The sequence below is a fragment of the Nomascus leucogenys genome, chromosome X, assembly GCF_006542625.1.
Source record: "Nomascus leucogenys isolate Asia chromosome X, Asia_NLE_v1, whole genome shotgun sequence".
Classification (NCBI taxonomy): Eukaryota; Metazoa; Chordata; class Mammalia; order Primates; family Hylobatidae; genus Nomascus; species Nomascus leucogenys.
The window spans coordinates 97,742,002-97,769,202 of NC_044406.1; the positions used below are offsets into that span (position 1 = coordinate 97,742,002).

Consider the following 27,201-nt stretch of genomic DNA (forward strand, 5'->3'; position numbering starts at 1 on the left):
TGGGGGGCATGGAGTCTTTCTTGGGCTTCTGAAAACATGGTACCAGAAGTCACCACCTGATGACACAGGCTGACATTGGCCAAAGCATCTTATGCATAAAAGGAGGTCACTTTATTCCTGCTCAACTCTGGAGGGAGATCTGAGATCTTATTTTTTGTAAATGTGCTGTACCGATAATTATGGTGTTTCTATCATACATTAACTCTCAGCTTCTTCATCTATAAAATTAAGAGGTTGGAAAAAATAATGTCTAAGTTTCCTGCCAACTTGGACATTTTGAGGTTATATGATTATTGGTTCAATGTTTTTTGTTTTTGTTTTTGTTTTTTTTTAAAAAAAGAATGTCAGCCAGAAATATTGAAATCAAATTTTATTTTTGGAAAATGACATTACACACATCTTGCAAATGTACACAGAAATGAGAATGCGATGAAGAACAGAGCTTGAGAGCCAAAATGATTGCAAGAGCAGCTCTTTGGCTGCCTGGTATTGAATGCTGCGAATCTTCAGCACTCACAGTTCACAGCACCTTACACACATGGCAAACTTCTCTAGACAACCTTGAAGTCCTCTGACCCAAGAAAACCCTCATTGAATTGCGGAGGGGGTGGGGGAAGAGGGGTGTTACAGGCACAGGAGATGAAAAGGGTCTGCTCCAGCTGGTTTATGGGGGCCTCACCAAACCTACCAGTCCAAGCGGGGTCAGCAAACCAAAAAGGAGAATGCCTCTTGAAATACTGCTTTTGAATCACAATTTCAGAGTAGGTTAGGTATTGCCTGGAACACTGATAGTAATGCATTTGAACTCATGCCTTTTTTTTTTCTGGCCATAACTATTCTAAATAGGTGGCTAAAGATCTTAAAGATCTGTTGTATTTCTCTCATTTTTTCTTTTTTTTCAAATAATTACTGGTCATCAGTCAAACAGAGTCTTCTGAGGTCTCTATCTCAAAACAGCTGCAGGGATAAGGGACATCACTACCTACTGTCTTTGGATTACGTGTGATTCTGAAAACTATTCAATCCTGAAATGTAATCAAATGGCCAAATACAATCCCAATTTACCACTGATTTTTACATAAAGTTGAGTCTTTGATCACAATGCTGTTCCTTAAGAAATGATCAATAACTGCTGAGAGATGGTTGAGAAATGCCTTTTCCCCACATTTTGGTTTGTTTGTTGTTTGCTGACTTTACTTGGCAAGAGTTAATGGGCCTCAAATCAGATATTTACAACTGTAAGACAACTGGGAGCAGGGAGAGGGAGAGGGCAAGGGGGGTGGGAAGAAGGACTACAAAGAAGAATATATTCTTTTCAGAGGTTAAAACGAGTTAACAAATGTGATGTACAATACCATGCATTTACTCTCCAAAGCTAGTCACTAGCAAGCTAACACCTCTAACACTACAACCACCAATTACAGCTGTTTTGCTACAGTTACTCAATTCTAACTACAGCTATAGGGCAGAAAGGGTGGGCTGTTTCCATTTTAAACTTTCTCCCTTTGAAAATGGCCATAAAAGCATTTTCTGTACAAGTTTAATGGCACAAAAAGGTGATCAAAAACATTTTAAAGAACTTACCACACATGGGAAATGCAAAATTCAATCAAGACATGCATTAGTTGTATACAAGTCATAAGGGATCATTGGCTTCAAGCTGCAATATATTACAGGACCATACATTGGAGACATTTTGGCATAACCTCTTACTTGTTCAAACCCCTTTCGGATAACTTATAAAGAAAAGTCATTGTAAATTTTGGCATTCCTTATGGTATTGCCAAGCAGTGACATTTCCAAGGGCTTTGCACTCTGTTTAATAAATTAACACCTACAATCTGGCTTCTTTAGGTCCACTAATTTATCTTATATGGACTGTCTATTCAGTATCATGAACAGTTGGTGTCAAGAGTAAATGTTTAGGTGACTCTAGTAATAGAAGGAAAAAATACATTTCCATTAAGTGAATGTCTCTTTTTATAGTATAGATTTGTTAAATAATCTTTTCATTTAAATCAACTCCGATTGACTACCAGTTTAGTTAAAACAACTCAACAGTTAGCAAGCCCCAAACAAGATTAATATAGAGAGTTTAATGTGTAATGGTAAAACTTTAATTAATTACTCCCCCACCCCCATCCAGCCAAAACAACTGACAGGAGAAATTACCTGTGGTCCCTCATTATATTATATTGCAGCTTTAAAAATTATGGGCACATCAAACAAAATCCATTATTAGTATTTAGCTGATATAAATCCATGGGTGGATTTTTTCTCTTCAGCTGATTATGTCTCTGAGCACGCTTCACTGCTCCACAAAACGGCAGACTAAAAAGGAACCACAAAATATTCTGTACAGTGCTTGGAAGGCAAAGACCTAAAGATACATGAGCTATAAGGAAACTGCTTGTAAAGATCTGCTGAGAGGGATTATGAATGAAAATGGAGAAGAAGAAAGGGCCAGGATCAGGTTGATTCCCACCAACATACTTCTGATTGGACTAGGGTAGGACCAGGGCTGATTGAATCTGGAAATAATTTATCATCAGTCCCAAGGTAAAATCACAGGCTAAGAAGAGGCACATGCCCAATGCCTAGACAGGAAGGAAGGAAAAAGTACAAATAAAGATAATAAAAGGGAGAGACAGAATTGCACAGGACAAAGGGTGGATGTTTGTACTGTGGAAAGAGAGAATGATAATATAGAGTATAAACTGAGAACAGAGGAAACTAGACAGAGAAAGAAAAGTCAAAGAGATACACAAGAGGTAGAGTGGCAAAAAGCCATTGATTCCCTCAGGTTATTGACCTAGTAATGAGAAACGCTAATGCCTTCAAGTCTTTGCCTTACCTACAAGGTGACTTCTGTTGTGCCATCTGACCTTTCCCAACTAACCTGCCCTTCTGATCAGGAGCAGAAAGATGCCTTAATTCCTAATTGGAATTCTATACTCCCCTAGTCTCAGGCATCCAAGGTAAGAAAAAATCACCTCTGATTCCAGAAGATGTTGAAGCCAATAAACCAAGGGATAAAAAATTAGTCTTGTCGGCTGGGCATGGTGGCTCATGCCTGCAATCCCAGCACTTTGGGAGGCCGAGGTGGGCAGATAATTTGAGGCCAAGAGTCCAAGACCAGTCTGGCCAACATGGTAAAACCCCATCTCTACTAAAAATAATTAAAAAAAATAGCCACATTTGGTGGCGCATGCCTGTAATCCCAGCTACTTGGGAGACTGAGGCAGGAGAATAGCTTCGACCTGGGAGGTGAAGGGTGAAGGTTGCAGTGAGCCAAGATTGTGCCACTGCACTCCAGCCTAGGTGACAGAGGGAGATTCTGTCAAAAAAAAAAAAAGTTAGTCTTGTCAAATGATAGCCAATGTCAGGCTAGCTAAGCCAAAGTGGGAGGTCTGCATAGATCCTTAACAAGGAAATAAGGCAGGAAGCAACACTAAGAGGCTGGGTGTGTAAAGACCATACTAGACTTTTGGAGACGAAAACAATTTCTGGGGACCAGGCTTTAGGAGAAAGGGAGGGAAGACACCTTTTCCTGAAGGGATAGATGGGGCAACATTCTCATGCCCCACCCCAGATGAGCTCCAAAACACTTACAGTTCACTTGGGAGACCAGTCTGGGACTTAAAGCCAAAGCCCTTGATTCAGTGAAGGCAATATATGAGTAAGGCCTGGAAATGGATCCAAGTGGCCCTATGTGGTCAAAGATAGGTTCCAATCACCTTTTTAAAAAATCAATGTCTTTTATTTCCATAGCAAACTGGACCACCATAAAAGAAGTCATTCAAACCACTGTCCCAGTGTTTCTATCTGGGGAAGTCTCTTGGCACAGATGTTTCTGAGGTGGGGTGATCTTTGGGAACATTCCCATCAGTGTCCTGGAGCTCATTTTGGGGATATAGGCATCCTGTTCTCCTGTCCTAGGGATACGGATTTTTAAAAAATAAAAGCCATTTAGAATCAAATGTGCAGGGTGATTGGGAGCATTGTACCCAGAGTATTGAAGGGATTAGGAACACAGACAAAATTTTGTTCAAAGTAAGCACCAATCACTGGTCTAAGACTTGGACTAGATGATTCAAAGAAGAATCTCAGGGTTCCTTGCCTTCTTCAAATAGCTACACATCCACTTTCAGGTTCCTTGGTTACTTGTGACTGCGGAGGAGAAGGAGGAAGGAAAGAGAAGTACCTGAGGAGTGGGGTAAGCCCAGAAGGAGGTCTCTTAGAACTGAACTAATAAATACCCGCTTAGTTCCCAGGAAGAGCCTTGCGGCAAGGAAAACCACATGTTTGGACCCTTTTGCCCTGGTTTCTGCTGTGGAAGGCCACAGGAGCAGTGTACACAAGAAGATGGGAAGAGTGTATAGAGCACACAGTTTGCTATTTTGGTGCAAACACAGGAGCCAATGTTTAACATCAGCCAGGGTACATTTTTGTCACAAAGCCCCTTGCTTATACCTGGAAATTGTCCTCATCAGAGCAGGATGGCTTTGGGGACATTGTGGATGAGGGCAACCACAGTGAGACCAGGTTATTTTCTCTAGCTCGTCTCACTCCCATATTCTAAAAGAAATCATTGCCAGTGAATGGTAGCCACACTAGTTTTTTTAAAATGTTGAAAATCCATCTCAGAAAGTTAGGATGAACAAAGCTATTGTTCCACTCTTTCTTTTTCTACTCTGGAAACAAGAAACATTTCCCTCAGCCTGGAAAGACCAACCATTATGAGATGACACAAGGTGAACTGACAGGGAAAATCAGTCTTCCTCCATTCCATTTGGGCAAGGCAAGCATTCGGTGGGGGGCTATTCAGAGGGCTCCTCAAGATGGAGCAGTGATCTCCTGAATCAGATGGACAAGGCCAGGGACCCCATTGCTCCTATTGGCTCTCAGTGCCTCACTGTCGTTGAGGACATCTGCAACCCATGTGGATGGGAACCAGGTGAATGCAGGGAAAAGGGGCTGTATTAGGTTGCCGGGTGGATTTCCCACTGAGATCAGGGCAGCAGCATGTGGCTCCAAGATGCAACACGACCCTGAGAAATAATTCCCAGGAGCCTAATGGAAGGCAATACTGCTTAGTGGGAAAAGGCCCTGGAATAAGAGCTAGGAGATGTGGGTTCTAAACCCAGTCCTGCCCCAGCCAGCTGTGTGACCTTGGGGAAATTACTTTACCTCTGTGTCTCGGTTTCCTGGCCTGAAGAATGAGAAATTTGGAGTAGAGGAGTAGATGATGTGATCTTAAGGTTCCTTCCAGCTAGAAAACGCTATTATTCAATCTAGGCTAATACTAAAGTCCATAAGGACACAAAGCAGTCATGCTAATGGCTATCCTTTCCAAAACAGTGAAGAGAAAAGGAGCTTTTCTCTCAATTTACCCCTAGTTAACACTACTTATGAAGTTAGTTGTTCAGCCCAGCCCCAATATATACATTTTCCCTTTCTTTGTCCCTATTTCTATTTCTGTAGGGAAGAAAAATCAGGAGGTAGGAACAAGCAAGAGATGGATTGTGTGTGCGTGTGTGTGTGTGTGTGTGTATAAGAAGGAGGGAGAAATATAGGGAGTGGTGGCAAATGCTTGCTGACTTGATGTTTGCTGACTGTGCAGAAATTAACACAATGGAACTTGAGTGGTAAAATTGGATTGAGTAAAATTGGGAGTGAATGACAGGGGTGGAGGAGCTCAGTTACAGACACAAAAATAATTTTCCTTGAAAGTGGGCCAATTTAAAATGCAATTAATTACTGGAGACTTGAATTTTGGACTATGCCAAGCCTCATCCCCTGCCCCCTCCAAAATGGCCATAAAGAAACATTTCCTTATACTCGATTGAAAGTAAGATGGAAGATGTACTATTGTTACTGAAGATTGTTGGTTCAAAGGTTATCCTAAAGAAAATATGTCCATTTAGTATTTTCTAGTAGTACATATACTGTAATCAAGGAAATACTCAGAGAGCTAATGTGAGGCCCAAGCATAAAGAAATCTGGATTCTTCCTCTGGTCCTGCTCTTTACCAGCCTCCACTTCCTCATCTTAAAATAAAGGTGTTGGACTAAATGAGACCTAAAGTGAGACTATGGGTGGAGTCATTGGGGGTTCTGGCCTGAAGTTTAAAATCAGGCCTCCCACCATTCTTTATGCCCACACCCCCTAATCCAAGTATCACTTTTTCCCAATTAACTACAAAATGTTCTGGGAGGCACTAAGAAAACCCTGAGCTTCTAGAAAGAAATAGGGGCTTAGTAAAATGGGCTTATTAATGGTTTTGAATGGGTCTACAAAAAAAGGAGAGGGGGCAAAAAGAGATCCTCATCATTTGGGGTTCTTCAATTTCACCAGAAACCAGTACTACCATCATCTCACTTTTCCTGAACCAAAAATGTTTCTGGTAGCTACAGACATCTGAAACATGTCTAGGGGCATCTGAGCTACCCCACCACCACTGGGTTCCCCCCTACACAGTGCACATCAGCAGTGCCACCAAGTTGCCACCAATCCATTACAGGGGTGTCCTGTGGTATTTCCTAATTTTGAAGCAGCTGCAGATGCACACACACAGGCACATGCACCACCCCCTCCCACCACCACCACGCACACACACAGCAAGCTCATTCCATTTAGAGTGGAGGAACAACTGCAAGCCATTCAGTAGCCAAACAGCAGCTTGGCTTTGAATGCTGTGCCTTTCAAAATATCTGCACAATTACAAAGAAATAAGGAAATCTTCATATCTGCTAAAAGCAAACACAGAATTGGCATGCATGACCTTCACTTAAATTTAGTTGTCTTTGCCATTATGGGCTATGATTACAGGAAAAGTAAGCAGTGTTATAAACCTGTATCTCAAAAGACTGAAAACTATTTCAAATGATCAGTCCTTAGTAAAGAGAAATCCTTTCTAATGTTAAAGACAAGTGAAAGATTTCTGTGTCTTCAGTATGAAATATTAGGATTATAGATAAAAAGAGTTGTTTAAAATATGCTGTAACATTTCATTTAAAATATAATTAGAATGTCTGGTCCACATTGAAATTATTAATGCAAGCATAACTGTTAAAAAGCTATCAAAAAACTGATTCTATTGAATTGGCCTCTGCTATTCATCTTGTTTTCTCCTGGAGGTTACTGTTTGGCAGTGACAGCATAATTTCTAAACTACATTATTCTTCTGCTTTTTTTTTTTTGGTAAATTTTCTTCACATGTTTTTTAGACAAAAGAAAAATCACCAGTTTATAAAAAAGGAGCCCGAAGAGTTTGCTCCTGAAATACAGACATGAGTTTTTATAAAAAGGATATTGATTTCTTGCTATAAAAAGAGACTGAAAGGTGTCAGACCTGAAAACAAATTCTCACAGTGTTTTCAGTGTTGGCTGTTAACAAGGCATTCAATAGAACAGAGATAGATGGATACCATACAGTTCATGTAATCATGTGGTATGTTAGACAGCCTCCTAGAGGAATCAGGTATATGAAGTCCCTTACTCCAAACTCTTATCAATTGCTTATTGATTCCAAATTGCCTCAGTGGAGAGATTGACCAGGAATTCACTGTGCTTTATAAACTCTTCTGAAATGTCTGCAGTATTTTCCAATTCTGTCTATTCTCTTAGCTAACCCAGCACCAGGATCCTAAGCATCTGGTGTCACAATTATAAGTTGTTCGTATTTCTCCCCATTGACAGCCAGAATTGGTGCTGGACAACAAACCCAGGCCTCAATCAGGAGTGAAGAGTGAGGCTGGGGAGCTGCCTTGCTGTCCTTCCAGGGTCCTCCACCATTCTTGAGATCCAGAGAAAAGGGGCACTTGTGTTTGTCATTCTTGGATCTAGCAATGAATTTTTTTTCCCACACAAACATTTTAAGTGCTGTGTATGTAAACAGCCCTCTACAGAAGGAAGACTGTATGGGCAAAATTAGACAGGGCAAAAATAACGCAGGCACCTAAGCTTTCCATTGAAAGGTCATGGACTAGCACATTTTGCATCCCTGGAAGGTTGCCCCAAAGGATGGTTATCAATCTATCTCTCATAATTGGTAACTGTGGATCAGTGGCCCAGAGGAGAAATCACAGGAAAATAAACCCAACATATTACAATGTGTTTTTCAAAATAACAACAACAACAAAATAAAAACTTGAAAGCACCAATAGCCCTGTTGGACACTTGAGCAGAAGTACCCTACTACAATGATAGGCTTGGATTTGTACTCTGGACTCTGAGCACTCTCCCCTCCTTTACATGGAATCGCCAAGCGAGTCCGAGTCATCCAAGGACAGAGGCAGGTACAGGTCCTATAAGAAGAGAAGAGACAAAGTTAATTTTCCTTTTCTTGATATCGTGAGCTCTGGAATGTCTGTTTTAGTTTTTTATTAATACTTTCTTTAATTTTTACAACGTAATAATTATAGATTCACGGGAAGTTGAAAAAATGTACAGGGAGGTACCCTTGTACCAAAGTACCCTTCATTCAATTTTCCCTAATGGTACCATCTTGCAGTTTAACATGTGATCATTTGTGTGTGGGGTGTGTATGTGTGTGTGTATACTCCTATGCAATTTTATCATGTGTGTATATTTGTGTGACCATCGCCACAGTCAAGATACAGAACTGTACCTTCAACACAAGGCTCCCTTGTGCTACCCCATTAGAGCTCCATCCAACCCTCCCCTCTTCCCTGAGCCCTGGCAACAAATAATCTGTTTCCTGTCTCTGTAATTTTGGAATTTCAAGAATGTTATATGAATGAAACCATACAGTATAGAACCATTTGGGATTGGCCATTTTCATTCAGCATAATTCCCCGGAAACTCGTGTAAGCCATTATATGTATCAATAGTTTGCTTCTTTATACTGCTGAGTAGTATTCTATGGTGTAGATGCACCACAGTTTGTTTAGCCATTCACCTGATGAAGCATACGTTGAATGATTCAAGTTTTGGGCTATTGCAAATAAAGCTGCCGTAAGCATTCCTGTACTGTACAAGTTTTTGTGTGATCATACATTTTCATTTCTCTGGGACAGACACCCAGGAGTAAAACTGCTGAGTCACATGGTAATTCCATTTTCAGTTTTGTAAGGAATGCCATATTGCTTTCCAGTGTGGCTATATCATTTACAGTCTCACCTCCTGCCAGCAAAGTATTAGTAGTTTGGTTTCTCCACATTATCTCCAGTATTTGATGTTTTTATTATTTTTCATTTTAGCCATTCTTGTGGATTTGTAGTGACATCTCATTGTGGTTATAATTTGCATTACCATGATGGCTAATGATGTTTAACATCTTTTCATGTGCTTAGTTTTCATCTGTATTTCTTCCTCAATTAAATGTTTCTTCATGATTTTATTCATTTCTGAATTAGATTTTTTTCTTACTGGTAAGTTTTAAGTTATTTTATATTCTCTAAATAAGCCTTTAATTAGATATTGGGTTGCAAATATTTTCTCCAAGTCTATATCTTGTCTTTTTACAGCTTCACAGCTTTTGCATGGTCTTTGGCAGAGCAAACATTTTTAATTTTCGAGGTCCAATTTACCCAATTTATCAGTTTTTATTTTATGGATTTTACTTTTGTTGTCAAGTCTAAGAATTGTTTGCTTATAATCCATTTTTAATTTTTGCATATGATATGAGGTTTAGGTTAAGAAACTTTTTTTTTTTTGACAGAGTCCCTCTCTGTCACCCAGGCTGGAGTGCAGTGGTGTGATCTCCACTCACCGCAACCTCCACCTCCTGGGCTCAAGCGATTCTCCTACCTTAGCCTCCCGAGTAGCTGGGATTACAGGTGCCCACCATCATGCCTGGCTAATTTTTTCATACATGTTATTGGTAAGATACCAAAGAGAACTGGAAAGTATAGAATCAATTCCGTGGCTACTTAAGAGCACCCCCACCCCCACTGCCTTGCCACTGCTTTTGTATCATAAGGACAAGAACTTCAGTAGAGGATTGTTCAAGAAAATTGGAGAACATAGCTTCTCCTTGAGGTAGAGAAAAAAGTGGAAATGAGGAAGAGGGACAAGAGTGGGGAGGAGAAGGACTTATTTATTTAACATTGAGAATTTATCTAACATTGAAAATGCTTTTTGCTGAGAAAGAAGTGACAGGAAAACTTGTAGGCACCTTGGAATGGAAAGAGGAGTAAAGCATATTCAGAAACCCAAGGTTTAACCGTGGCTAATTAATGCTATGACATTGAACAAATCTTTGAGTATTGGTTTCTTTATCAGTGAACAATCTGTAAGGTTTCTTCCAGCTCTGAGACTATAATTTGGGGGTCCTAAAGGGATATTGAATGATTAAGAAACACAACAAAGGCAACTATAGCAAATAGACTCAGTTCTCGTCAACCTACCATCCCTTCACTGTAAGTCAGGGATTAGCAAAATTTTCTGTAAAAGATTAGATAGTAAATATTTTAAGTTTTCTTTGCTGGTCACATATGGTCTCTGTCACACATTCTTCATTGTTTGTTTGGGGTTTGCTCTTTTACAACCCTTTAAATATGTAAAAAAACAGATTTTAGATGGGGTGGGTCATCCATGCAAATATAACCAAGACACAGGCAGGATCTGGCATCCCTGTTCTAAACTACCAAACAAAAGTTTCTTAGAAAACTGATAAACAGGTAGGATGTACAATGCCAAGGAAATACTAGAAATGCAACAAATACATGTAAAATGGAATTGAGGCAAAGTGTCATACAGTGGAGTTGCATCTCTGAAGGGATTAATTCTGAAGTACTGGAGTAAAGCGAACATAGTCAAAAGTATTTTTGAGCTCTGGACTTCCAGAAAGGTGGCATAAGCCCCTCTGAAAATCTGTTCCTCAACAAATGCAGTAACACTGGCAAAACTGTCAAAATTAACTTTTTCAGGACTCTAAAAATCAACCAAAAGCTTGCAACAATCCAAACAGTGTTGAAGAAAAACTGATGAATCTTGTAAAAACACTAAGATTTTTGGTGTTTCAACTTGCCCTATTTCCATTTTCCCTCTCCCCAGCTCCATGGTAGCCTTGAAAACCAACAGTCGCAACTACTGTACCAGTGAAAAACAGCAATCTAGTAGTTACTGGAGGACGCAGTTGGGGGTTTGGAGCTCACCAAAGAACTCATTCCCAGAGAATTGTCACTCTTTGACCTGTGGGGTAGCTCCCTGGAAACTCCCATTTGCCAGGTTCTTCTTTTTTTAACCTGACTCAGAGCACACTCGCTGTGAACAGCCTTTTCAGGGGGCATTGATCAGTTGCAATTGTTTAAAAATTGCAGCCGTATGAGGAAGAGGGCAAAAGTTGGGGCAAATCAAGCTGCTGAAAACCTTGAAAGGAAAAAGTCATAGAATTATGTGCCTATAAGGACCTTGAAAAGCTCAGATATATTCCTGGGAATCTAGAAGGCCAGGCACAAGTTCAGGACTGGGTATATTCTTAGAAAAGAAGTGAGATGGCCCTAATCTTTCCCCATTGACTGACCCTGAGGCCCTGTGCAAGCAGCAAGAGAATGCTAAGATGGAGTTGTAAACTGCCTGGCAGAGCATTGAAATCATGTCCCAACACAGGAACAGAGCCCCTCGGCAAAGGTTGGGAGTCTTACTGGATCAAGGCATTTAAGGTAAGCAAACAAAACTATCCTATTCATTCAAAATTATCATCACAAATAAAGGAGAAATTAAAACATTCCCAGATAGACACACAGAATCCATTGCTCGCAGACCTGTCCTGCAAAAGAATACTAAAGAGAATCATCCACAGAGAAATTAAAGGACACTAGAAAGTAATTCAAATCCACATAATTTAAAAAAAATAGTAAATGCGTAAGTAAACACCAAAGACTGCACAAATTTATTTTTGTAACTCTTTTCTTCTTTTTTTAAAAATAAATTTTACTGTGTATATTCGAAGTTTGCAACATAATGTTATGGGATACATATAGATAGTAAAGTAGTTACTGTAGTGAAACAAATAATTACTTTTTTGCTGACAAGAGCAGCTAAAATCTACTTACTCCCTAATACAATTTTACTACCTATAGTCCTCATATTTTATATTAGATCTCTAGATGTTCATCCTACATATCTGTTACTTTGTATCCTTTAACCTACATCTCCTCATTTCTTCCCTTTCTATCCCCGGCTTCTGGTAACCTCTGTTTTATTCTCCATCTCTGTATATTTGGCCTTTTTTTTTTTTTTTTAGATCCCTCATATATGTGAGATTATACAATATTTTTCTTTCTGTGTCTGGCTTATTTCAAAAGACAACTACATGAACTAGTAATTATAAGAATGTGTTGATGGACTTACTGTGTATAAAGATGTAATTTGTATGTCGGTAAGAGAAAAAAGGAGTGGGAAAGAAACAGAGCTATGCTATGGCAAAATTTTTATATATAATTTAAATCAAGTTTGTATTAATCTTAAGTAGAGTATATTAAAATGTAAATTGTAATCCTCAGGGCAACCACTAAAAAAGTACTCAAAATGAAATTAGTAAAAATACAACAAGGGAATTAAAATAGTGCACTAAGAAATATATTTAACACATGAAAGGCAAGCATCAAGTAATGAACAAAAAATGATATAACATATATAGAAAATCGCAAAATGTTAGATGTAATTCTTGCTTTACCAGTAATTACATTAAACATAAGTAGATAAAGCAATCCAATTAAAGGCAGAGACTGGCAAAATAGGTTTTTTAAAAACATGATCCAACTCAATGCTGTCTAAAAGAAAAACAATTTAGATTCAAACCCACAAATATGTTGAAAGTAAAATGATGGAAAAAGATTTGCCATGCAATCAGTAACTAAACAAAGCTAAAATTGCTATACTGATGTCAGAAAAAAAAATAGACTTTAAGACAAAAATTATTACTAGGGACAAAGAACATTTTATAATGATAAAAAGAGTCAATATATCCAGAAAACATAAATATAAATATTTGTGTATCTTAGCAGAGTACCGAAATACATGAAGCAAAAACTGATGGAATTGAAAGGAGAAACAAACAATTCAACTATATTAGGTGAAGACTTAAATATCCCACTTTCAATAATGGATAGAACAACTAGACAGAAGACCAACAAGCAAATAGAGGACTTGAATAATACTATAAACAAATACACATCTATGGAATATTCTATCCAACGACAGCAGAATACATATTCTTTTCAAGCTCCCATGGAATGTTCTCCAGGATAGATCATATGCTAGGCCATAAAACAATTCTCAATAAATTTAGAAGGATTTAAATGATACAAATTATATTCTTTGGCCACAGTGGAATTAAATTAGAAACAATAATGGAAAGATATTAAGGAAATTCATATATACGTTGAAATTAAACAATGCACAGATGACTAACCAAAAAAGAAATCACAGGAAAAATTAGAAAATACCTTGAGATAAAGGAGAATGAAATCACAACATACCAAAACTTATAGGATGCAGGTAAAGCAGTTTTCAGAGGGAAATGTATATGAAATGTTTCAAATATGCTAGCCCATAGAAACAGAATTGATTAGTGGTTGGTTGCCAGGGGTTGGATGAAAGGGGAAGGGGCTGCGACTGCTAATGGGTAAGGGGTTTATTTTGAGGGTGATGAATATGTTCTAAAAGTAGATAGTGGTATACTAAATTACCTTAAAAACCGCCAAACTATGCCCTTTAAAGGAGTGAATTCTATACTATGTGAATTATATCTCAATAAGCTGTAATTTTTTAAGTACCTTTGAAAATCCTTTATATTGACAATTAAGTACTATTTACGTGATTTCTGAATATGCAGCCATACACAGCAATATGCTGTATATATATTAATATATGATATATACATATATATACATGTGTATATATATGTATATAGTGATATTCAGGATGTAATGATGTGTACAAATGTGAGAGAAGGTTTTATAGTTGTTCGCTCTATTACTATGTTATGACTATTGATGAATTCCATTAAGTTAAACTTGCATATGATGAAACAACACTGTAATATAAAAAGCACAGGACTAAGAGTCTGGAGACTTAGATTCTAGGCCTACGTTTTCCATTTAACTTCCCTTTTCAGGGTCCTTGCTTCTAGATCTTAAAATTGAGGAAGATCTTTAAGGTTCCTTCTAGTTCCAAAATTCTATAAACTGCAATCATTCTATTTTTTTCTTTAGTTACCCCAAAGCAAGAGAAATGGTACAGACATTGCCAAGTTAGTGAACTCCCTGGGTATTTTTCAGGCAGTACAAAAGGATCTTTTAATAACATGGAGGCCACTTTGAGTCTCAGCACACTGAACCACTGGGCTTTAGCATTATTCATGTAACAGACACTTCAGTGGAGTTGCTTGGTTGGTGGAAAAAATTATCTGAGAAGATTGTTCCAGACCTTTATCTCAAAGTAAGCGGGGATAAGCCTGAGGGTAGAATCCTGAAGAGATTTCACTTGTAGCTACTGTGAGACTCTGAATGAATGGCGTGAGATGCAGGAGATGGAGAGAATTCGTAGAACTGGCCTAATTATGAACTTCTGAACGCTGTATCTCCATCAGTTTATTTCGTATTCAAAATGTATTTTCTTGTATGGGTAGAACAATGTTCAGGAAAAGGAATTATCTCAACATTCTGTTTTTGTTGATTGATATGTAGAAATACAGAAACACACATATTGCTTAGCAATACAAATAATTTGCACCTGAAATTCATTTGCTTATTCCCTTGGAGCCCTACAGAACAAAATGTTTGTAACAAATACAGCTGTGCTGGCGATACTATTGTGTTAGAGAAAACAAAAAGTTGGTCTCTGGTCCAAGGAGCTTATAGTCCAGAGGAAGTCAGGGAGAAGTTTTGAGAAAACTGGCTTCTAGTTTGGGTTTTCTATTTCCCAAACGTGCCCTGCACTTTTATGATGGTGTGGTTTTGCTTCTTGCTGATTTTTTTTGAAGCTGGCATGCCTGTTCTCTTCACCAGCCACTTAAATGTCACCTCTGTGAAAAGCTTTCCCCATCTCCCACTCTCTCCCAGTAGGATGTCTTTCCCACCCTCCTTTGTGCTCATGCAGTCCTTTCGTTAGCTCTTGATCACACTACCCAAAGCCACTTATATTAGAGTTAGTTGCCTTCTGTGATTTAAGGGTCAGGACCCTACTTTATTCATCAAAGGACCTCTCCAAGCACATACAAGAGGACAAAAGAAGTCTAGAAACATAGGAAAGCGCATATTTAAATAACGTTATTTATATTTTCAAATAATATGTTGAATATACTTTATTCTCTAGACAACTTTGCATACAAAATGCCTCTAAATTTCAAGCCATTGGTGCAATCACGGATCTGAAAATTTAAAAATTAAATAAATGAAAGAGTTTCCTTATGTTTCTATATTTTTTTTTGAAAATCTTTACTATGTACTTTCTTCAGAGGGGATCCTTAATAAATTTTTGTTGAATCACACTGGGACTGTCTTTCCTCTGTACCTCTTTTTTTCTCATCTGTAAAAGGGAAATGCTATCTGCCCTGTCTCTTTCACAGGGATATCACAAGGGTAAATGAGAAAATGGCTGTGCGATAGAAAAAAGCAGTATGAAAATGCAAAATGTTGTTCTCATTAACTATCCAAGGATTTACTTCGTGTCCATATTGTAACACTTGAGTATGCGGACTTTGGCTAACCCCATTGCAGCTGCATTAAAGAAGATTCTCCATGAACTGCCTAAGAGAAGAAGCCAAGAAGCTGATTACAGCTTAGGGCCCCGCCACAGCCATCAAAAGTTACCAAAGGGATGCTGGGACTTCAAGTTTTTTTCCAGTTGTGCAGGAGGAAAGTCATGGCCTCAGCCATCTGCTTCCTGTCTGCATCATGACTCACACCTTTCAGGTCCACTTGGACAGAAGTTCAGATGAGATCTGCTCAGGCCTGCTGCCCAGAGACTTGATGGTGCTGAGGTTCAGGTAGCTATGTGAAAGGAGGAGCATGAATCTAGGACCTGAGACCTAGGGGGACTGAGACAGGGTCACAAGCTTTTTATCTTATTCAGAAAAACCAGTTCAATCTTCATTACTGGTGGTGTAAGCATGACACTATTGCTTCTTGATAGGATGCACTGAAAGGATACAACATCACTCCTGTGATATTCCTGCCCCAAATTCAGAATCTGAATCTAATCACAAGGAAACATCAGACAAGCCGAAATTGAAAGGCATTCTACCAAATAACTGGCCTGTACCTTTTATTTCTACAATATACTGTACTAAGAGATAGAGAGTCTCAGGAACTTTTCCAGGTTAAAGAAGACTAAAGGGACATGAGAACTTGCAACATGTGTTTCTAGACTGGATTTTGGACTAGAAAAAGAACATTATTAAAGCAATTGATAAAGTTTGAATATGGACTGTAGAGTATATAATAGTATTGTGCCAGTGTTAAATTTCCTAATTTTGATGATTGTGCTATGGTTATGAAAGGAAAAATCCTTGTTCTTAGGAACTACATACTGACATATTGAGGGATAAAGGGGCATAATGTTTGCCCGTGATATTAATCTCAAATGGTTCAGAAAAAATAGGCCCGGCGCGGTGGCTCACACCTGTAATCCCAGCACTTTGGGAGGCCGAGGCGGGCGGATCACGAGGTCAGGAAATTGAGACCATCCTGGCTAACACGGTGAAACCCCGTCTCTACTAAAAATACAAAAAATTAGCCGGGCGTGGTGGCTGGCGCCTATAGTCCCAGCTGCTCGGGAGGCTGAGGCAGGAGAATGGCTTGAACCCGGGAGTGCGGAGCTTGCAGTGAGCTGAGATCGTGCCATTGCACTCCAGCCTGGAAGACACAGTGAGACTCCATCTCAAAAGAAGAAAAGAAAAGAAAGAAAAGAAAAGAAAAGAAAAGAAAAGGAAAGAAAAGAAATAAAAGAAAAATAATAACATGTACTATATGTATTTATTTGTGTATTATTGTGTCTACATACATTATATATAGAGAGAGAACATAAAAAATAAGTATATGGGGCAACATGTACTATATGTATTTATTTGTGTGTTATTGTGTCTACATATATTATATATAGAGACAGAACATAAAAAATAAGTAAATGGGGCAAAATATAAACAATTAGTGAATCCCTGTAAAGAGATATGTAAGTTGTTTATTATTTTTGCAACTCTTCTGTAAGTTTGAAATGATATAAAAATAAAGAGCTTTAAAAATAGTGAGAATTATACCAAATTTAAATGTTTACTTTATTTAAAAGCTTGCTCTAGAAAATGATATAATGTATTACTTAACATTTGCTTGCTTAACTGTCTTTAAAAAGAGTAATTTTAAAAATAAAATGAAACACTGAAAATTCCACAGTTAGGAAAACAGTGTAGCTCTGACAATGCTGCCACCTGTGAGCTTGTTCTAGTCCTTCAATGGTTAGAAATGAGTCAATAAACAAACAAGCTATAAGTGTCTGCAAGCCCAACCAGGAAAAATAGTTTAACAATGCAAACAACTCACCTTGGTGGGCTTGTGGATGATGGGTCCTCAGCGTAAATGACCTGAACATGTCAGTTGAAAAACTGAGTAACTTGAGTGTGCAGAACAAATGTCCAAGCTGCCTTCACACTTTAGGGAAGGTACCGAAGGAAGGTGCTAGGGTAAATCGTGCTTCCCAAAAGGAAGGTAAGGGCAGAAAGGCATATAGGAGGTACTGTGTGGACAGTGGAACAACAGAAGTAGACTGTTCCTATCTTGGCATGTCCATATTTACAAGCTTTGCTGCTCAGCAAAGAACAACTAAAAGCCAACTGTAAAAATAATTTTCATCCATCTCATAATCTCTAGGTAACACTGGTTACACAGAGTTCAGCAAATACTTCTTTGGTGAAATGCAATAGCTCAACAGGACAATCAGAAAGTTCTGGAAGGTTCAATAGCAGAAGTTAAAGGGGCCATTAAAGCAATGGAACAGACATTAGAAATTATGGGGCAGGCAGTAGCCAGATTAGCCAGGAAATTAAAAGACTGACATAGAAAAAATAAAATGAAAATGGATGTTGGGCAGTGGTGTGCTGTTAAATGTTTAGCAACTGACTGTGAGAAAAAAACAAACTTGACTTGTAGTATTTGTTAATGTCCATGGTGTAAATATTCCCACCATGGCCAAATTCAAGTTACAAACGTGATGTCACTCAATACAGAGTTGAGAAGCAATGTACACAATCAGCTCTCACCATCTAGTGTGAGCTGGCTCCAGCACACCACTGGTGGTGACTTGGGTACCACTCTTATAGCTAGATATGTTACCCTAGTAAGTAATTCAACATTTTGGCTCTCAATTTCCTCATCTGTAAAATGTCAAACCTCATAAGATTATTTACAGAATCAAATAAAACTAATTTGTCTCCATCTAAGGTGTCTTCCAGCTCTGACCATCTCTGATTCTGTGATGCAGTTAGTCGTATCGGTGGCTTTTTGCCTTTTACCATCTCACACCAAGTCTTGTGAGCAGGAAAAAGATTAGAGAAGGCTAGAGGAAGTTGCTCCACAGTACGGTAATCAGAGAAGAAGCCACATCAACACTGCCTTAAGTATAAGAGATTCAAGGCAGTGACCACTCCATATTTTCTACACAGAGATTTCTGGGTGAGAATCTGTTTGGATAGTGGGGCTGGGGAATTTATGTGCTTTTGTTATTTAATGATATATTTATTTGGAATAGTTTAAGGGGTATACATGGTGGCCAAGGCCAATGCAATGTGTATATGTGCTCTCTTCCTATACTGCACCAGAATCTGCCTGGTAATGAAGAGTACACAGCGAAAGTAGGAGCTATTCATTTGTTGATGTCCAGTAAATCTAAATGGAGTAAGTAACTCAGTGCAACTTTTTGGGACTGCTGTCTTTGTTATTTCCACTGACTGGTGCCTGGTGACATAAAGTGCCCTGAACACCCCCTTTGCTATGTCTCTGAACTGAGGAGACAAGTGTTCAACCCATGTCCCAAAGCATGGTTTGGTTACCTCATTAGCTTTGGAGACCTTTTGGAAACCCTTTGGAAGAAGTGCTAGAATGTAGCAGGAAATAAGTCAGGAATTGGAGGAATAAATAAAAGTGACTAGAAGCTTGCTCCCTGCTTGGATTCGCAGAACTTCAAGCTAATGGAGCCAGATGAAGAAAATTTCTGGCCTTAATGTGCTGTTGAGTTAGAATGGAAGAGAAAACCTTCACCGAGCCATTCAGGAAACTCTGAGTGCAAAGAGGTTTAGTAAGGTATAAGAGACATAATACCTTGTGCTTCCGGAGGCTGCCAGGACTGGTGGGCGTAGAGATGGGAGACTGCTTAGACTTGGGGGTAGAGAGCTGGCTGCTGGAGGTTCCGTTTGCTAGCCCAAGGCAAGAGAAAAGGAAGGGATAAAAATCAACAGCATACAAAGGAGCAAGTTATCCTTCCCCTCTGAAGACACTAAGAACATTCAAACAAGGTACACAGACAACCAAGTGATTTGGTGAGTAGAACAAAGGTGAAAAAAACACATTCCTCAAAAGGGCAAGAACTGCAATCCTCAGTTAATTGGATCCCTATGCAGTGCAAGGCCATCATCCTCCCACCCTTTCCTCCTCAGTGCTTCCCAATCACAGGAGTCTGTTTCTTTTCAAACATTTTTCATATTCATTCCCAGGTTTGCCCCTAACATCTCTGGGAGGTAGTCTGGGAAGGCATTATTTTGCTTTAATTTTATAGAGGACAAAAGTGAGGCACAGAGAGGTTATGTGCCTTACCTTAAAGGGGAAGAAATATGGGCAATTTGGACCAGTGCACATTTCCTTTGGTGGCAGATGACGGGGTAGGTGAAAGACAGCCCCATTGTTAGTCTCTCCCCCTCTCTTTTCCTGCTCATGCCGCACCATTGTGCCTTTCCTACCTCATTCTGCATGTGTGAAAAGAACAGGAGGAAAGGAAGAGAAAATAGGCTAGTCAGGAAGAATGAAAGAGAAAGTGGAGGAGAAACAGAAGGTGAAACATTAAAAGAAGGCTCAAGCAGCAGAATGGGCAGAGGAGAAAATCAAAAAAGAGAGAATGACAAAGAGATCGGGAATGGAGGAGAAAAGAGACAAGGAAGATGATAAGATATTAAAAGAGAAGGAGGAAGTTGAAACAGGAGGAAAGGCATAGAGACACATAAAGATCCAAAATGGTAGCCAGAGTCAGCGTTCACCCCCATTTGGCTCTAGCCAAGAAAATGCTGAAAATCAGAGTTTCTTTTTAAACATCTTTATATTCTATTGTGTTGTTAAATTGTTTTATATTCCCTTGCTAATGAGCTTTTTAATATCCAATCATGAAGAAAGAAAAGTGGAATATTAAAATGGAACAATTAAACAGCTTTCAAAGTGGATTCTTGTTCAGACACTTCATACTAAATTATTTTTTTTTAATCTTAAGACCTACATTGTTAAACAGAGATATTCTAAAATGTGCTTTAAAAACAAAGGCAAATATCTTGAGGGTGTGTGGAGAGTGGGGGAGAGGAAGAGAGAGGGGGAGAGGAAGAGAGAGGGGGAGGGAGAAAGAGTGGGGGGGAGGGAGACAGAGAGAATAAATAGAAAATTGAAAACATTAAGCAGAAAGATGGCCTGATAGTGTTCCTGTCAGTCCCATAGGTAAAGCTTAAACTGCTGTATCATGAATATTTCCTGAGGATACATTCCTTCTGCACCACTTATGGAAATGTTTCCCTAGGTTCTGGAACATGCACATCAACTGTAGAGACGGAAGAGACATCAGTGTAGTGGTTGGTAAGTTTATACAAGTGCAAGTGAGCTGAAAAATGGACACTTAAGCATTCACTGTCTGGCTTATATCCTCACTCATCTCTCACCCACTCATTGAGAAGCCCTCCTCCCTGTCATTCTTTCATTTAGCCAGTAGCTATGGAGCACTACCTATGAGCCAAGCAAAGTGTTAGACATCGAGGTTTCAGAGAGGAGTAAGTTACTTCCTAGGGGAGGCAGGCAAGAATTCAGTGAAATAAACGCTAAGACATAGCCTTGCATAGGGCATTATTGGAATTCAGAGAACAGACTTTGAAATCTGGGGCCTGGAAGACAAACAAGAGGAGGCAACACCTGAGAAATCTTGAAAGATGAATCTGAAATAGGCAAACCAATAGAGACAGAAAGTAGATTAATGGTTTCCAGGGGTTGGAGGAAGGGCAGGAGTTTGAAAGTCTGCTAACGGGTACAAGTTTTCTTTGGGGAAGGCAAAGATTCTGACATTAAATAGTGATGATGGTTGTACAACTCTGTGGTCAAACTAAAACCCACTGAGTTGCATATGTTAAATTAGTAAATTATATGTTATGTAAATTGTATCTCAATAAAGCCCTTAAAAAAAGAAGAATCAGGGATAGAATCATTCTACCATAACAACACATAGGCAGAGAGGATAGGAAGGGTATTCTAGGCATTAGAATTGCCAACATCCTTTCATGTTAACAGCCCACAATAATCTAGGCATTGAAGGAACATGCTTCAAAATGTTAAGAGTCATCTACAACAAACCTATAGTTAACATCATACTGAATGGGCAAAAGCTGGAAGCATTCCCCTTGAAAACCAGCACAAGACAAGGATATCCTCTCTCACCACTCCCTTTGTTGTTGTTGTTTCTGTTTTTTGAGACGGAGTCTTGCTCTGTCACCAGGCTGGAGTGCAGTGGCGCAATCTCGGCTCACTGCAACCTCCACCTCTCAGGTTCAAGTGATTCTCCTGCCTCAGCCTCCCAAGTAGCTGGAACTACAGGCACACGCCACCATGCCCGGCTAATTTTTGTATTTTTAGTAGAGATGGGGTTTCACCATATTGGCCAGGATGATCTCGATCTCTTGACCTCGTGATCCTCCTGCCTCAGCCTCCCAAAGTGCTGCAATTACAGGTGTGAGCCACTTCGCCTGGCCCCTCTCTCACCACTCTTATTCAATATAGTATTGGAAATTCTGGCCAGAGCAATCAGTCAAGACAAATAAATAAAAGACATCCACATAGGAAGAGAGGAAGTCAAACTATCTCTCTGTAGGTGACATGATTCTATATCTAGAAAACCCCATAGTATCTGCCCAAAAACTCCTTGATCTGATAAACAATGTCAGCAAAGTCTCAGGATACAAAATCAATGCACAAACATCACTAGCCTTCCTAGACACCAACAACAGCCAAGCTGAGAGCCAAATCAGGAATGCAATCCCATTCATACTTGTTAGAGAAAGAATAAAATACCTAGGAATACAGCTAACCAGGGAGGTGAGAGATCTCCACAAAGAGAATTACAAAACACTTCTCAAAGAAATCAGAGAAGACATAAACAAATGGAAAAACATTCTATGCTCATGGATAGTAAGAATCAATATCATTAAAATGGCCATACTGCCCAAAACAATGTACAGATTAAATGCTATTCCTATCAAACTACCAATGACATTCTTCACAGAACTAGGGAAAACTATTTTAAAATTCATATGGAACCAAAAAAATAGCCCAAATAGCCAAGGCAAGGATAAGCAAAAAGAAGAAAGCTGGAGGCATCACATTACCTGACTTTAAACTATATCACAGGGCTACAGTAACCAAAACAGCATAGTACTGGTACAAAAACAGACACATAGACCAATGGCACATAACAGAGAGCCCAGAAATAAGGCCACAAACCTACAACCATCTGATCTTTGACAAAGCTGACAAAAATAAGCAATAGGGAAAGGACTCCCTATTTAATAAATGGTGCTAGGATAACTGGCTAGCAATATGCAGAAGGTTGGATCTGGGCCCTTTCTTTACACCATATACAAAAATTAACTCAAGGTGGATCAAAGACTTAAATGAAAAACCCTGGAAGATAACCTAGGCAATACCATTCAGCACATAGGACTTGGCAAAGATTTAATAATGAAGACATCAAAAGCAATTGCAAAAAAAAAAAAGCAAAAATTGACAAATAGGATCTAATTAAACTAAAGAGCTTCTGCACAGTGAAAGAAACTATCAACAGAGTGAGTAGACAACCTACAGAATGGTAGAAAATACTTGCAAACTATGCATCTGACAAAGGTCTAATATCCATCATCTATAAGGAACTTAAGCAAATTTACAAGAAATAAACAAACAACCCCATTAAAAAGTGGGCACTTCTTAAAAGAAGACATTCATGTGGCCAACAGGCATATGAAAACATGCCTTACATCACTAATCATTAGAGAAATGCAAATCAAAACCACAATGAGATACCATCTCATACCAGTCAGAATGGCTATTAATAAAATGTTGGCCAGGCACAGTGGCTCACGCCTGTAATCCCAGGACTTTGGGAGGCTGAGGCAGGCTGATACAAGGTCAGGAGTTCGAGACCATCCTGGCCAACATGGTGAAACCCTGTCTCTAATAAAAATACAAAAATTAGCTGGCTGTGGTGGCGTGTGCCTGTAATCCCAGCTACTCAGGAGGCTGAGGCAGGGGAATCACTTGAACCAGAGAGGCGGAGGTTGCAGTGAGCTGAGATCATGCCACTACACTCCAGCCTGGGTGACAGAGTGAGACTCGGCCTCAAAAAAAAAAAAAAAAACAGTAAAAAAATGACATGCTGGCATGGTTGTAGAGAAAAGGGAATGCTTATGCACTGCTAGTGAGAGTGTAAATTACTTCAACCATTGTGAAAAGCAGTGTGGTGATTCCTCAAAGAACTTAAAACTGAATTACCTCAGTGTACCCTAAAACTTAAAGTATAATAATAATTTTTTAAAAAGCTGAATTGCAATTTCACCCAGCTATCTCATTATTGATATATACCCCAAGGAATATAAATCATTCTACCATAACAACACATGCATGTGTATAAATAATCATTGTAGCACTATTCAAATAGCAAAGACATGGAATCAACCTAAATTCCCATCAATGATAGACTGGATAATGAAAATATGGTGCATATACACCATAGACAACTATGCAGCCATGAAAAAGAAACAAGATTATGTACTTTGCAGTACCATGGATGAAGCTGGAGTCCATTATCCTTAGCAAACTAACACAGGAACAGAAAAACAAATACCTAATTTCTCACTTATAAGTGGGAGCTAAATGATGAGAACACATGGACACAAAGAGGTGAACAACAGTCAATGGGGCCTAATTGAGGGTGGAGGGTGGAAGGAGGGAGAGGATCAGAAAAGCTATCTATCAGGTACTATGCTTATTACCTGGTTAACAAAATAATCTGTACACCAAACTCCCATGACATGCAGTGTACCTATATAACAAACGTGCACATGTATCCCTGAACCTAAAATAAAAGTTAAAAAAAATGCACCAGCAGGGACAAAGACATGAATGTGTGAGAGAATACATTATGTTTACAGAAGTGCAAGTAACTCATAATGGCTCAAGCACAGGGTGCCAGCAGGGAGTTTCAGGAGATGAGGCTGGAGACAGAGGATAAGGGTCAGCCCCTGGGGGCCTTTTTGTGTAGCCTATTAAGAAGTTTGCATTTGGTTTCTGAAGGAGAGTCACAGAAGAATTTTAAGCTGAAAGTGATATGATCAAATTTGCATTTTAAAGCTCCAGCTGCTGTGGTTGGTTAAGACTGAGGGTAGAGTGGGAAGGGGTAGGGTAGAAGCAAAGAGGTTAGTTAGAAGACATTGCACTAATCCAGGTGAGGGATGATGATGGTTCACTAAGGCCACGGGGGAGGGAGAGAATGAACACCATGGTAGATAGGGACCTAGAGGCCAGATAAGCATAGAGTGTTGTGTTTACATACCATACAATCACCCAAAGAACATACATACATACAACCACCCAAAGAACATGACCTGTGCCAAACAGCACCAAGAATGTGGGCACTAGACTTTGTCAAGGCACTAGGCTTTTTTGTGAATAACAAATGTACTTTGGAAAAGGCAAGAGTCTGTGGAGCCGCAATGGGACAAAGCAGTCAATTACTCTTTGTAGGAAATGAAGGAGTTAGTAGTTGAAACAGTTAATGGACCACCTACAGTGCCTGAGGGCTTCCCCAGCAGGACCTGACCTGTAGCACTCAAGGTAAGAGGCAATCTTGGAGACCTATATGAGCTGACACAATAGAACTCTTCCAAAAGAGCTGTGACCTTGGCCACGAAGTCTGAGTAGTGGGCAACCCCGGTAAGTTCTCCTCTGGCGTTTTGTTTTACGTTATTGCTATATACCTTACAGATTCTAGTGTCCCAGTATTTGTTAGCCAAGCTATAAAGGGATGGCTGCTATACCCTCAATATTAGAACTGTCTTTTTTACCTACACACTTATCTAGCTGAAAATGAGTCCACTGGCCTTGCCAAAGTGTGGAAAATTGTTAAGCACAAGCATGTCTCCATGTGAATCAGTTTCTATTTATTGGCTACAGAGCTGAATGCATAGGCTCTTCAGCAACTTCTAGGTCTTTTGTCAGTATCCTCTGAAACATTTTCACTCAGTAACTTTAGGGGCAGTACATAAGTACATATTCCATATATGCCTCTCTATACATTCTCTGCATATGTGTACGTTTACATATGTTCCCAATTCCCCTCCACCCATTCCTCTCCCTTTTAAAATTAAGAATTAATCTTAAGGACTGTAAATAAAGGACTTAATTTTGTCATCAACATTCAACAAGCATTTTGGAAATCAGCTTTTAATAATTTAACTACCATTCACTGCATTGTTGTAAAAATGCAGACACTTTGTCAGACATTCCCAGAGTTCCCTGATAGAATGAAATCCAAAAGTGGACATAGAGAAATTAAGTAATGTAGACTTGCACAGTTAAATGTAGATTTATTACAAGCTGAAGGAGGCCCTACATTTACAGACTAGATAAAATGTATTCAAATGCACACTTTGTCTATGGATTCTGTGGGAAAAAAAATCTGGAAAGGTGCCATTTGACATGGATTCTAGAGCCAATTCACATAAATGTCAAGTAAAAGAAACAGCAGGAAATAATTCAAATAGGGTCTGATGAACTTTGTGTGCTTGGATTGGTAAATCCATGTAGATCCACATTTCATTTTAAGAGTGGCTGGAAATGGCACCACTGTTTGATATCCCTCATTTTCCTTTATTCTTCTTTGCTAACCATCCTTAGCTCTTTTCTCTGAGCTTCCATTTCTAAGCGGCAATTAGGAAATGCCTTGGTGGATCTTCTCTTTCTTTAACTTGTCTCTCTTTCTCATTTCCCTTCTCAGAACCACAGCATTGTCTCACTGTTCTGACCTTTTATTTATACATGGTCCAAATTCTCTCATCTCTTTCAACTCTTTTATAGTCCATTTTTCCCCTTGGCAACAAGGGGCATCAAAAACTTTTCTATCTCCTAGGCCACCTTTTCAATCTTATCAACAAAAATAGGATAAAAATTACTCTTTATTGAGTGTCTATGATGGGTCAGGTGCTCTTCTTTCTCTCTCTTTCTCTCTCTCTCTCTCTCTCTCTCTCTCTCTCTCACACACATGCACACACGTGTTCCAGCTAGGGGTAGTAAATACAGGATTTGAATGTAAGTCTCTGATTCCAAAGCCTATACGGTTTTTTTGTTTTTGCTAACATAGGCTCTTTAAAAAATAATAATAATAATTGCTTCTGAAATTCCTTCCTGTGACAATTTTCTGATGGAGGCTAGGGAGGAGGGTGAAAGTTGTGGCCGAGAAAAGAGAAAGTAATGAAAAGAAGATAGACACCAGAGCTGACACCCATCTTCAGGGCTTCTATCGTGTTTGTCTGGTTTAGATTTAGAAAGTGGTTAGCAAGAGCTTTCTTTCATTCACCGAACCAGCTGGGTATCATACACGGTGTCACGAAACAATAGCAGACAGAGCATTAGCATGACATGTAACTACCCTCATGTTACAGAGTTCTCTGGGAAGATAGTATCTATGCCCTGTCTGTCAACCCTCTCAGTTGGTGCCCTTCAGCTACGCAGCACAATTGCCAAGCTTGGTCCTGCAGTCTTGGTTCACTGGCTCCTCTGAATGATTATGCCTGTTCTTGCCTTTGTACTCATCTTTAGCTCCTTGGCTCTGTCTGCCTTTCCTGTCAGAATGGAACAGGACAAGCCCAAACAGGATGGTTGGTAAGGAAACTAGGCTGACTTATCTAGATTTACGGAGATTTAAATATATGGGGGAAAATGGGTTCCTGGG

The 27,201-nt window shown here is 39.2% G+C and overlaps 1 protein-coding gene across 4 annotated transcripts in view; it reads right to left on the reverse strand.

The window, feature by feature from the left end:
* Positions 1 to 355: 355 nt before the first annotated feature.
* Positions 356 to 27,201, reverse strand: part of DCX (doublecortin) — a 118,501-nt gene continuing 91,655 nt past the window's right edge. For all 4 annotated transcript variants that reach the window (XM_012499118.2, XM_003262201.2, XM_003262202.2 and 1 more), the window contains exons 6-7: positions 19,284 to 19,378; positions 356 to 8,309 (exon numbers count right to left, since the gene is read on the reverse strand). In XM_012499118.2, coding sequence (XP_012354572.1) covers positions 8,253 to 8,309; positions 19,284 to 19,378 — 152 coding nt within the window. In that variant the 3' untranslated portion in view covers positions 356 to 8,252. The remainder of the gene's footprint in view (positions 8,310 to 19,283; positions 19,379 to 27,201) is intronic.